Raw genomic sequence first — 11,661 nt, forward strand, 5'->3', positions numbered from 1 at the left:
GTCACCATGATGGCTTGGTAAGAACTGGTATTGAGACATAAATGACTACTGGAACTAAAAGAAAGTACAGTTAAAGCAGGTGTCAGACATCTTCATCAGCTTTTTCCAAGCCTTCAGAGTTGCTGATCCAGTGTGAAATGTACTCTGCTGCTTTGTGGGGGACTGAACCATTACAGTATACTTCCTGTTGGTGTTTATTAAAAGGGATTTTCTTATATGTCACAACAGCATTTACTCTAACCTATCTTTATCACACTCCCCCTTCCAAGCAGAGTTTAACAATACCATAGTACCTAAAATGGGGAATATACAAATTAGGGGACAGAATAATTTTAGAAGTAGTTTCTCCCCCAAATACTTAAGCAATCAACATGTGACGCATGTCTTTTCGGTCCATAGTCATTCCCCCTTCCTCCCCTCCCCTCCCACCGCCCGTCTGCCTCACCCAACCCCTGCTGTTGTTTTGGCAAATGTATATTTTAAGCACAGATTCTGCATGTATGAAGTTCTCAGTGCGTGAGGAAATAGAGAAACACGCTGTGGAGGGAAACATGAGGATCGTTTAATATGGCAGGAGTGAACGGGATGGCTCAGCTCCCTACGTTCGGGATGGGTGCTTACTCAGCAAAGCTGATGCATGGCAACCACACTGACCATGCTTCATTGGAGTTCAGAAGCACCTTCTGTAGAGGAAGAAAGGCCCGTGTTCCTCGTACTCAAAGCGGTGGACCCACAGTGGTTGGAAGCCCTGAAGCGATGCCAGGATGGAGCCACCCGTCCACACTGCAGTGTCTCTTTCGGGCAACACATTTACCTGGGGGGTGTCATTGGGACACATGCTGCTCAGCTCTTTCTGCAGACGGTTAGGGAAACCGCTGAGCATAGTACTCCCCCCGCAGAGCAGGATATTCCCCATGAGGTCTCGTTTGAGGGCGATGTCACACTTGTTAAGGCAGGACACTGTCTGGGTGTGGAGGCCCAGCTGCATGGACTTGATCAGAGAAGGCTTGAAGAACATCTCTGAGCAGAGGAACCTTTCCTGGTACAGGTGTATCTCCTTCCCATCCGGCAGGGTGTACTGGATCGCATGCTGAGAAGCTGGGACTTTCTCCTCTTCAATAGGATCCAGGGCCACAAAGCAGCATTTCTTCTTGATGTCCTCCACGATGCCCAGCTGGTCCTCGGTGAAGTGTTTCCCCGAATTGTTCATCAGGCACATCAAGTAGCTTGTCAGATCAGAACCCGCATAGTCCAGCCGTCCGGTGATGCTGGGCAAAGGATAGCCCTCGTAGATGGGAACGACGTAGGACACACCGTGCCCGACCTCCACAACCAGTCCGGAGGTCCTTCCGTAGGAGTACATGGACAGGCGGGACTGGTAGGCGATGTGCATCGCGGGAGTTTTGAAGGTCTCAAACAGCATTTCAGCGTACTTCTCTCTATTGGTGTGCGGGCTCAGGGGTGGGTCTGAAACCAAGACGGCATGCTCCTCTGGCGCGATCTTCATCTCTTGATGGAAGAGATATTCCCAGATATCCTGCACTGTATCCCAGTCCACAATGATGCCATGTCGCAGAGGATTAATTAGCTTGAGACGAACCTCTGGGTTGACAAGCTCATGGCCCACAAATGTCTCCTTGCGATTGTCCCCAGTTTTGGCAGTCTCCATGTAGGGTTTGCCCACTGTCGATGAGATCCTGTGGGTGGGCTTTGGCAGCCCAGCAAAGCCACATTTACAGTAGCCTGTGCCAAGGTCCACGACCACTGCTTTGGTCACCTCTAGCTTGGGCTTCTCTTTGACCCCCGTTGATTTTGTAGGTTCTTCTGGTTCTGAATGGTTACGGCGAACCCACACTGCCCGCTTCGCTGGGCCGTCCTTTAAGGAGGCAGTCTGGAGGGCCTGTGTTGGCAGGGAGGCCTGTTCACCCACTCCTTTGGAAGGCCCATCCCCTATGATTGCCGCCTGTGGAGCCCACACGCTCTCAAGAGCCATCTTGCTCTCAGAAAGTTCCTCAATCCCACCGGCCTCAAGGCCTGAAAGGCTTAAATCAGAGGGCAGCTTGAGAATTTCCCCAATGATGACATCACTGATTGTGACATAATCCAGTGTCCCAGGGCTTTCTACCTCCTGGGAACCTTTGTCCTGTGTTAGGGTAGATTTGAGATAGTGTTTTTGAGGTGACTTACTTTTTTCTAAATTTCATAATAAACCTGTTTTTTTCAATTAATTTTTATTGAGTGCTTGCTATGCGCAAGGCAGGCAGGCAGGAGTGAAAAAAAAAAAAGACAAAAAAATCTCTGTCCTTGTAGAGTTTAGCTTGAGACCCCCAGTTGGTGGGGGTTGGGGAGAGACAGACAATAACCAAAATAAAGATACACGAGATGTTAATGGCAAAAGGGAAAAGCTAAGCAGAGAAGGGGGAAGGGGAGGGTGGCCATGTGAATGTGCCTGGGCAGGGCTCCCTGAGACAGTGACACTTGAGTCAAGACCTGAAGGAGGTCAGGGAGCGTGCCACGTGTGCCTCGGGAAGCAGCAGGTGCAGACGACTGTGGGTTAGAGCAGGGTCTGCAAACTCAGGCCTGCGGCCTGTTTTCATAATAAAGTTTTATTGGATCACAGCCATGCTCATTTGTTTACATACTGTCTCTGCTTTTGTGCTATAACTGCAGAGTTGAGTCATTGCAATAAATACTGTATGGCCTAGAAAGCTGAAAAGGAGTATTGACTATCTGACCCTTTACAGTAAAAGTTTGCCCGTCCCCAAGTTAGAGGATCCCAAGGAGACCAGTGTGGCTGCAGTGGAGAGAGCAAGGGCAAGTACAGGAGATGGGAGGAGGGGTGGGAGAGGGAGAGCAGTTCACATCAGCCCTCACAGGCCATTGCTAGGACTTCAGCTCTGATTCTGTGAGGTCAGAAAGCATTAGAGAATTTTGAGCAGAGAGTTGACACCATCTGATTTAGATTTTAGCAGGACCAATTGCTGCTATGGTGACCGTGCCAAGTATTTCTGTTCAACTTCTTCCTTAGGACAACCTGCAGAGGAATTATTTTTGGACACATATTTGCACACATTCTCCTCCTTCATACAGGTCATTGGATTGGCAATGAAATTAGACTCTACAGTCCCATTGATGAAAACATCGAGGCTCTCGGGTACATAGCTCACCCACGGATATCCAGCTAGCAGTGCCAGGCTCTGCTGACTACAACTTCTTCCCACAGGTGTCCTGTGGATACACCTCGATGGCACCCGACATGTGTCTCTGAGGCTGCTTAGCCACTGTATCCCATGCCATCTCTGAAGCTGGGCACGTTGGTGCTGACATCTGCCCCTCTCAAGGCGCCAGCCTTATGTAGCACCGTGCTCTTAATAAAAGAGACAGTCACCACTGGGCTTTCTCCTTTAAGGAAGTTACTGGGGATGCTCTTTACACCTTTTGGGGTGTGAGAGAAGAGAAGGACAAAGTCCAGTTTCATGAGCCTTGTGACTTGTCTGATGGGGGCAGCTTCTTGGTTCAATGGGTAGAGGAGGGGATGGTATTGAATTTTGAAAGAAGGATAGGAAAGTACTTTTCTCTATGCCTGGCTGCCTGAGAAATGGCTTACTTACCTCTGCTTTTCAGGGGTTTGCATGGCCAACTTGGATTGCTTGACTTTATTTCAAGAGAACTTGTATGATAACCAAAGGTGTATTTAGTTTAGAATCAACCATTTTTGTTCTCCTCAACCCACCTTTTGAATTCTGAGAAATCTGCAGCTGCTTAGTACGTTTTTACTGCCCTGGAGTCCTGTAAGAACCTATATTAGTTTCATATTGATGCTGTAACAAATTGCCACAGGTTTACTGGCTTAAAACACAAATTTATTATCTTGCAGTTCCAGAGGTTAGAAGCCTACAATCAGTTTTAGTGGGCTAAAGTCAAGGTGTCAGCAGGGCCAAGTTCCTTCCAGAGGCTCTAAGGGATAATCTTTTTCCACTGCTAGATGCTGCCTGCCTTCCTTGGCTTGTGGCCCCTTCCCTCATCTTCAAAGACCTCTCAGACTTCTGCTTCCACTGTTGTATCTCCTCATCTGAACTTCACCCTCCTGTCTCCCTCTTCTTAAGATACTTCTGATTAATTTGGGCCCACCTGGATAATCGAGGGTTGTTAATCTCCCCATTGCAAACTCCTTAGTTCACATCTACATGAAAGGTAACATATTCACAGGTTCCAAGGATTCAGATGAGGGCATCTTTGGGGGGCCATTATTCACCCTCTGTCACTCGACCTGTGTATCCCTCTTCACTAAGACACTCAAAGCCTGACTTGCTGTTTCATAGGCCCCTCCCCAATGCCCACGCTTGCTGTCCTTAGCCCTTTCTGTCATCATAGGTGGGAGAGGTGCTGTGCTGGCTTTAGGCCAATAGCTCCATTCTAGTCTGTATGGTCCATGAGCACAGGGACGCTTAGGGTCCATCCCCACATCCTTCAGGCTAAGCCAATGGACACGTTTCACTCCTTTTACTTCATCTCTCAGGATTACGCATACTTGGACGCTCTCTCCTAATGGAAACCCTTTTCCTCTTAGCTTTCATGTCACCCTTTGTGACCCTTCTTTCTGGGTCAGCACACAGTGGTCAATGATGGAAGGATATAGAGACTGTTGGCACACTGCACCCCAAACCTCCACTACCTGGCACACGCAACCCTGCACGCTTGTCACTAGCCATCTAAGGTGCATGTGGGATCCTGGGGTCTCTGGTGAGGTCCCTCTAGGTAGAAACACTCTATATTGTTCATGCTTTCTTGGGCTATATTTTCTCATGGGATAAACACCTACTTTTGCTCCTCTGGACCAAGACCAAAAAAACCATGAGGTGGTTCTTCTTGAAAACAACCCTGAGGCCCTCCCCTATTGTGGAGAAATAAAACATGAAAAGATTAGATCAAGAAACATGTTTCTCCCTGAGGTGGTATCCTTGCTCCTAGCTTTGTTTTTTTGGGACACCACCCACCCTTGGCCTTTAGAGGAAAGGTGAACCAGGCCCTGTAATTTTAGCAGCTATGGAGGCAAGAAAGAGAACCTAGTAAGGAAAAAGCCAAAGTACAACGTTTCTTTTCATGAACGCGGATTCCTAGATCCCACTCCCACCTTACTGAACCTGAATGTTTCGAGCCTAGGACAACTGAGACCTAGGATTCCACTCTCCAATATGTAGACCTTTGAGAATCTCTGAGTCAAGCTCTCAGCAAAGAAAATAATTCCTTGTCAGATAGTGAGCCTCATTCCCAAAGCTCACCCCTCAGTGTGGTAACCCAAATACTAAGACTAATCAGTTTCCCTGAGGTGGAAGGGAAAGGAACTGTCTTCAGAAGGTGGAGATACTCTATTTAGGACTAAATCTAGATCATTTCTCTTTCCTGAACTCCATAATCCACAGCCTAGTGGCCTCTAGACATCTCTAAGTTAGCATGCCCAAATGGAACTCATTGCCTTCCCCTGTGTAACCGCTCTTGCCCCTGCATCCTTTGTCTATATATGAGGAGCCCCACCATCCATCTAGATGCTCAGGACTGAAACCTGGAGGCAGTGGGTAGAGATGAAACTGACGAGGGGATATAGCACTATCAAAATCAGATTCAACTAACATTTTGAGTCTTTTGCCCAAGCTCATACAGATTATAATCACGAAGCTAGATTTGAACTCAGGTCATTTGAGTCCAGTTCCTTACTCCTCTTTCTATTCTGTACTGTCTTTCCGTAAGGAGTGAAAGAAGAGGAGGCTCAGGGGGTCCACGAGCATTGCTTTTAAATAGCCTGAGTGTTGTCACATGGGAGACGTAGCTTGCCTTGCATAACCTCAAAACTAGGCCCAAGGCCAATTAATGGCTTATCTTCAGAGAGGTACAGATGTCAATCCAAGATGAGGAAAAGTGTGTCACTCACAGCTGTCCACGCCAGACCAAGGGTCCAAGCCTCAGGTTCTGTGATTTTGAGAGAGTACCAATGGAGCTTGGTGGCGCTCGTAACTGTAATCCTTATAAAAGTGTGGCCCACATGATCCGGTCCCTTGTGCCACATTCCAAGTAACAATTCAGCAAACAGAAATTCCCACGAGCTCTTCAGTAACGTTCTTACACGTTCCTCAGCAGTATTTCTTACGTCTTAAAAATCCCTCTTTTTCTCCCTACCCATGTCACCTAAGCCTTCAACTACTTCTGCTCTTATTAATTTTCCCAGAAAACTTCCTTAGCCCCAGTTATTTCCCTTCCCGTTTCCTCCCGTTTCTTTACTAAAGCCGTAATCTGTCCTTTTTTTAGAGGGGGGAACAGTTTGGCACGGAGGACCCTACGGGAACCTGCTGAATTTGTTCATTCCGGATGACAGGCCATCTTTGCTTGGGCAGAGGAAAGGGATTCATCTTTCCCTTTCCCTCACTCCTCACATCTAATCTAATCATCTAGTGTGAACGCAATGCTTGAGGCTAGAGATGTCACAGGAGCCTATGAGAGAGGGTCTCCAATTCTAGACTAAAAGCTTGGTTTGAATTGAGGACAGTTGAGAAACAACCAATTAGATTAGATTCTACCTTCTGAATTTCTTTAGAACCTGTCCCTTCCTTTTTTCCACACTATCACAGCCCTAGCTTAGGCTACCTTCAAGTCTTACAAGAATTTCTTCAATATCCTCCTTTCAGATCTGAGAGTCTTGTCCCTCTATATTACAGCGAAACACGAATTTTTCTAAGATTTGGACCTAGAAGCCAAATCTGACCACTACCCTGCTTAAAGTCTTCATTGGCTCCCCATCTATTATCAATTTAATCCAAGCCCTTACCTCTAGCACCTGAGGTCCTCCCTTGTTACTCCATGACCTCCTTATCCTCATCTATTTTTCCAAACACCTTAACTACTGGAAGCTCCCCACCATGCCTCCCTCTGAGTGTTTGCTCAGGCTGTGCTCTCTGCTTGGGATGGCTTTCCCTCCTATTAGCTACCTGACAAATACCCACTTATCTTTCAGTACTCTACGTAGGCATCATCTCTCTGGAGAAATTTCTGACTCCTTCCCTCCTTTGTGCACCTCTGTTCTCCAAATAGACATCCACCTGTAGACTCCTCTGCATCCATTCATCTTCTTCCCGACTAGACTGGACGCTGCTTGTGGCCAGGTTTCTATCATGAGGGCCCTCACACTCTTTAGTGAGACCTGGTACATTGGAGTTGGAGGAACTTGGGTAAAGTACAAACAATCCAAGAACTGTTTGCTCTTGGGCGAGTTATTTGCATTCTGAACCTTGATTTCCTCAGCTCTGGCTACCTCCTAGGATTCTGTGAAGTGTCATGTGAGGTGCCTGCTACAGTGTTCGGCTTACTGTAGGGGCTCGAATATTTATCACCATCTCAGCCAAGAAGCTGAGGAGGAAGAGGTGTTCAGCTAGTGAATGAGGGGTTGGGAGTGAAGTTAGAAGGAGAGGGAGCAGAAGCCTCTGAGACCCAAGTGTGCTTGGATTTCTAAAACTGTGCTGACCACCTGCTCTGTCCTGGCCACCTGCTCTGTCCTGGAGCAAAGTCAAGTTACGCTGATACGGGTGGGGATGATAGGTCAAGGGCTTGCCAAGGCCAAGGCCAAGCCCTCCCTGGACTGCCAGAATGGACTAGCCCGCGGTGACCTCACAATCCTGAGGGGTTGCCAAGGCACTGCTGGAGGTGGACCCTCATTTCTCCCCACGGAGCTCTAGGATGTGGATGTGAGAAAGGTGAGCAAGGAAGGCAGATGGCGACAAGGAACAGCCCTAGCCCCAAGCCCGTGGGCACGGCTCAGGGGGACCCTGGAGAGGCAGGCACACTGCCAGGTCCTGATGCTGGCATCCGGGACACAAGTTCAGCCACTCAGCTGAAGATGAAGCCCAAGAAGGTGCGCGAGATCAAGGCACTCATCATTGACCTGGGCTCCCAGTACTGTAAGTGTGGCTATGCTGGTGAGCCGAGGCCCACCTACTTCATCTCCTCCACTGTGGGCAAGCGCTACTCCGAGGCGGCTGACGCCGGTGACACCCGCAAAGAGACCTACGTGGGCCACGAGCTGCTCGACATGGAGGCACCTCTGAAGCTGATTAACCCACTAAAATACGGCATCGTGGTGGACTGGGACTGCGTCCAGAACATCTGGGAGTACATCTTCCACACGGCCATGAAGATCCTCCCAGAAGAGCATGCTGTGCTGGTCTCCGACCCCCCACTCAGCCCCATCAGCAATCGGGAGAAGTATGCGGAGCTCATGTTCGAGACCTTTGGCATCCCTGCCATGCATGTGACATCCCAATCGTTGCTGTCCATCTACTCCTATGGCAAGACCTCCGGGCTGGTGGTGGAGAGCGGGCACGGTGTCTCACACGTGGTGCCCATCTCCGAGGGCAATGTGCTCCCGGGCCTGACGAGTCGCGCGGACTATGCCGGCAGTGATCTCACCAACTACCTGCTGCAGCTGCTCAACGAGGCTGGCCACAAGTTCACAGACGACCACCTGCACATCATCGAGCACATCAAGAAGAAGTGCTGCTACTCAGCTCTCAAGCCCGAAGAGGAGCTTGGCTTGTGCCTGGAGGATCTGCGTGTGGACTATGAGCTCCCCGATGGCAAGCTCATCACCATTGGCCAGGAGCGCTTCCAGTGCGCCGAGATGCTCTTCAAGCCCACCCTGGTGGGCAGCAACCAGCTCGGCCTCCCCGAGCTCACGGCCGCCTGCCTGAACCGCTGCCAGGAGGCAGGCTTCAAGGAGGAGATGGCCGCCAATGTGCTGCTATGTGGCGGCTGCACCATGCTGGACGGCTTCCCCAAGCGCTTCCAGAGGGAGCTCAGCCTCCTCTGCCCCGGGGACAGCCCCGCAGTGGCTGCTGCTCCCGAGAGGAAGACCTCCGTGTGGACCGGCGGCTCCATCCTGGCCTCCCTGCAGGCCTTCCAGCAGCTCTGGGTCAGCAAGGAAGAGTTTGAGGAGCGGGGCAGTACAGCCATCTACAGCAAGTGCTGAGCCGTGGTGTCCCTGCAGTCCAGGCCTGTGGGCAGGTGGCCTCAGGCCACTCTATATACATTTACAGAACTTCACATAAAATTTTAAGGTGCAATGGCTCTTGTCTGGTCTGAATTTCTTGCTCTAGTCTGACAGCTGAAGGTGGGGAGCTGGGCTTAGATGTATCAGCACCTTGTGCTCTGCTGGGTGGGGAGCAGCAGTGGGGTGGGGGAGGCTCACCGGCCCCTCCCCCTCTGCCCTCCCCACGAGGGCGACATCATCACAGGGCCCAGAATGTGGCTCCCTGTTCCATTAGCTCTTCAGGGTTCAAAACCCAATCCAACAGACACAACTGTTTGCTCACCCATGGACAAAGGGGAAACAAAGACTCAAATTAAGGGACTAGCTCGGGTCACATAGTTAAGTGGTGGGTGGGAGACTCACAATTAGGTGTCTGATTTCCGTCTCCTGTTTCTGTCCCTGATGGTCACCTGCCCATGGCTTTATCACTGCTTGACCTCCTCACTAACCAACCCTCACTGCCCGCCCCCTTCAAAGGTACAGCCCATGGGAGTCTCCTGAGTGGGAGGGGCCATTCCTACCCTCAGCAGCCCTCTCCCTTTAGGAACCCCTGCCCCCCAAATTGTGGCTATTTTTACAGAATCACAAAGAGACACTGAATCTGGAGGGTGTTAGAGAATCTAGGAGGCCATTTAGAAATCATGTGGTTCTCTCCCTCCTGTAGAGATGGGGAAACTGAGGACCAGGATGGAGGGGGCCATGTCTGTGGTTGAGCCTAGGTCTCCTGGCCCAGGTCATGATTATTTCCAGGAGGGCAAACATGGTTGCTTTAGTTTGTGCTGCAATAGCAAAATACCACGTATGGGATGGCTTATAAACAACAGAAATCTATTTCCTGCAGTTCTGGAGGCTGGAAGTCCAAGATCAGGTTGCCAGCATGTCCGGGTTCTGGTGAAGGTCTTCTTCCAGGCTGCAAACTCCTGACATCTGGCTGTGTTCTCCCTCGGTGGATGGGATGAGGGGTATCCCTGGGGCCTCTTCTATATAGGCACTAATCCTATTCATGAAGGCTCTGCCTTCCCAAAGGTCACCTTCCAAAGGGCTCCCCTAATACCATTACTTTGGGCATTAGGTTTTCAACATATGAATTTGGAGGCAGGGAATGGGGGATTGGGAGGGTGGAAGCAAACATTGAATCTATAGCAGTAGTTCTCAATGGCTAGCAACCATTAAGGCCTTACGAAGCATCTACTATGGCTGAGGCCCAGAGCTGGAGACAGAAATGCCCAGAATGTGGCCCTTCCCTTGGGATCACACACAGCTGGTGGGGGATCCGGGGGACAGCCCTGTTGGTAAGGACACAAGCCTGAGCTCAGTGTTGCCAGGGGTGGGAAGGTGGAGGTGGTGTATTGGACAGCTGCAGATGGAGAAAGAATTGCTAGGCGTGGTAACCATTTAGTAGCTTTAGGGTTCGGGAAGGAGCATCGAGTCTTATGAGATTTCAGCTGGTGAATGACTGTCTGACTAGAAGAGGGAGGTTCCTGCTTCTTCTCCGACGCCCAGCTTCCGACAGGGCCCATGACTAGGGTCCACGAACAGTAGTTTATGAAATCAGACATTGGTGAATAATGTAATCTGATGGGCTGTCAAATATCCCTGAGCCACCTCTTACCTTAGATCAAGAGTCCTGATTTGGGGGCACTCTGTGAGGCTACCTTTGTCCCTGGCCTTGTGCTGGGGGCTGCAGCTTTGCAAAAGAACCAGACAAGGTCTTTATCACCTAACACCTTGCCATCTAGGCCTTCCTTGTTGCCTAGAATTGGGTTTCTAGCCTAGAGTTTGGGTTCCTCTGGGACTGACAGGGCCTTGGTTCTATGTAAGAACCTGGGCTTTTTCTTGTAGAGAGAGTTGCAAACTGGAGACCTGGAGGCTGATGGTGCCAGTAGACACATTTTATTTGGCCAGAACAGTAAATAAATTTTTTTCTGGAATGTGAATTATTTCAGTGGGACCTATATTCCTATATTGCCAAAGTCTCTACCACTATGATGTCCTTATATATACCTGCTGCTTTACCATAACCTTTGCTGTATTAGCCAGCATTCATTTCTGTTGCTGGAAACCCAAGAACCCTTGCTTAATACTTATCCTAAAAACTTGATGAGATACAGAGAGGGAAATGGAGACTTACAGAGGGGAAAGTGATGTGCCCCAAATCACACAGGCAGTAGGCTAGTGCTGCATGTGAATGCTCTTCCACATGCTGGTTTTGTTTTGTTTTTTGTTTTAAATTAATTATCTATTTATTTATTTTGGCTGTGTTGGGTCTTTGTTGCTGCACATGGGCTTTCTCTAGTCGCAGCCAGCAGTGCACAGGCTTCCCATTGTGGTGGCTTCTCTTTGTTGTGGAGCACGGGCTCTAGGTGTGAGGGCTTCGGTAGCTTCCCTCGTGGTGCAGTAGTAAGCACTGCACCACGAGGGAAGTCCCCACATGCTGCTCTTTACGATCTCTGAAAACCATGTCTGTGTCTACCTCCCCACCTCCACAGTCTTTTCTTCCTCACTCCCCACATTCTCAGCAACTTCTCCTGTCTCCACACTCATAGCTTCAGTGCCCTCATCTCCTGGTCATCTCCTCTAAAAGCATC

General features: G+C 49.6%; 2 protein-coding genes across 2 annotated transcripts; one reads left to right on the forward strand and one right to left on the reverse strand.

Moving 5' to 3' along the window:
* Positions 1-540: 540 nt before the first annotated feature.
* ACTL7A (actin like 7A) lies at positions 541-2,065 on the reverse strand. The gene has a single exon (XM_057724726.1). It carries the CDS (start codon positions 1,991-1,993, stop codon positions 671-673), a length of 1,323 nt encoding a protein of 440 aa, XP_057580709.1. The 5' UTR covers positions 1,994-2,065; the 3' UTR covers positions 541-670.
* Positions 2,066-7,708: 5,643 nt separating this feature from the next.
* ACTL7B (actin like 7B) lies at positions 7,709-9,105 on the forward strand. The gene has a single exon (XM_057724718.1). It carries the CDS (start codon positions 7,760-7,762, stop codon positions 9,011-9,013), a length of 1,254 nt encoding a protein of 417 aa, XP_057580701.1. The 5' UTR covers positions 7,709-7,759; the 3' UTR covers positions 9,014-9,105.
* The last annotated feature ends 2,556 nt before the right edge of the window (positions 9,106-11,661 follow it).

The sequence above is a fragment of the Hippopotamus amphibius genome, chromosome 2, assembly GCF_030028045.1.
Source record: "Hippopotamus amphibius kiboko isolate mHipAmp2 chromosome 2, mHipAmp2.hap2, whole genome shotgun sequence".
Lineage (NCBI taxonomy): Eukaryota > Metazoa > Chordata > Mammalia > Artiodactyla > Hippopotamidae > Hippopotamus > Hippopotamus amphibius.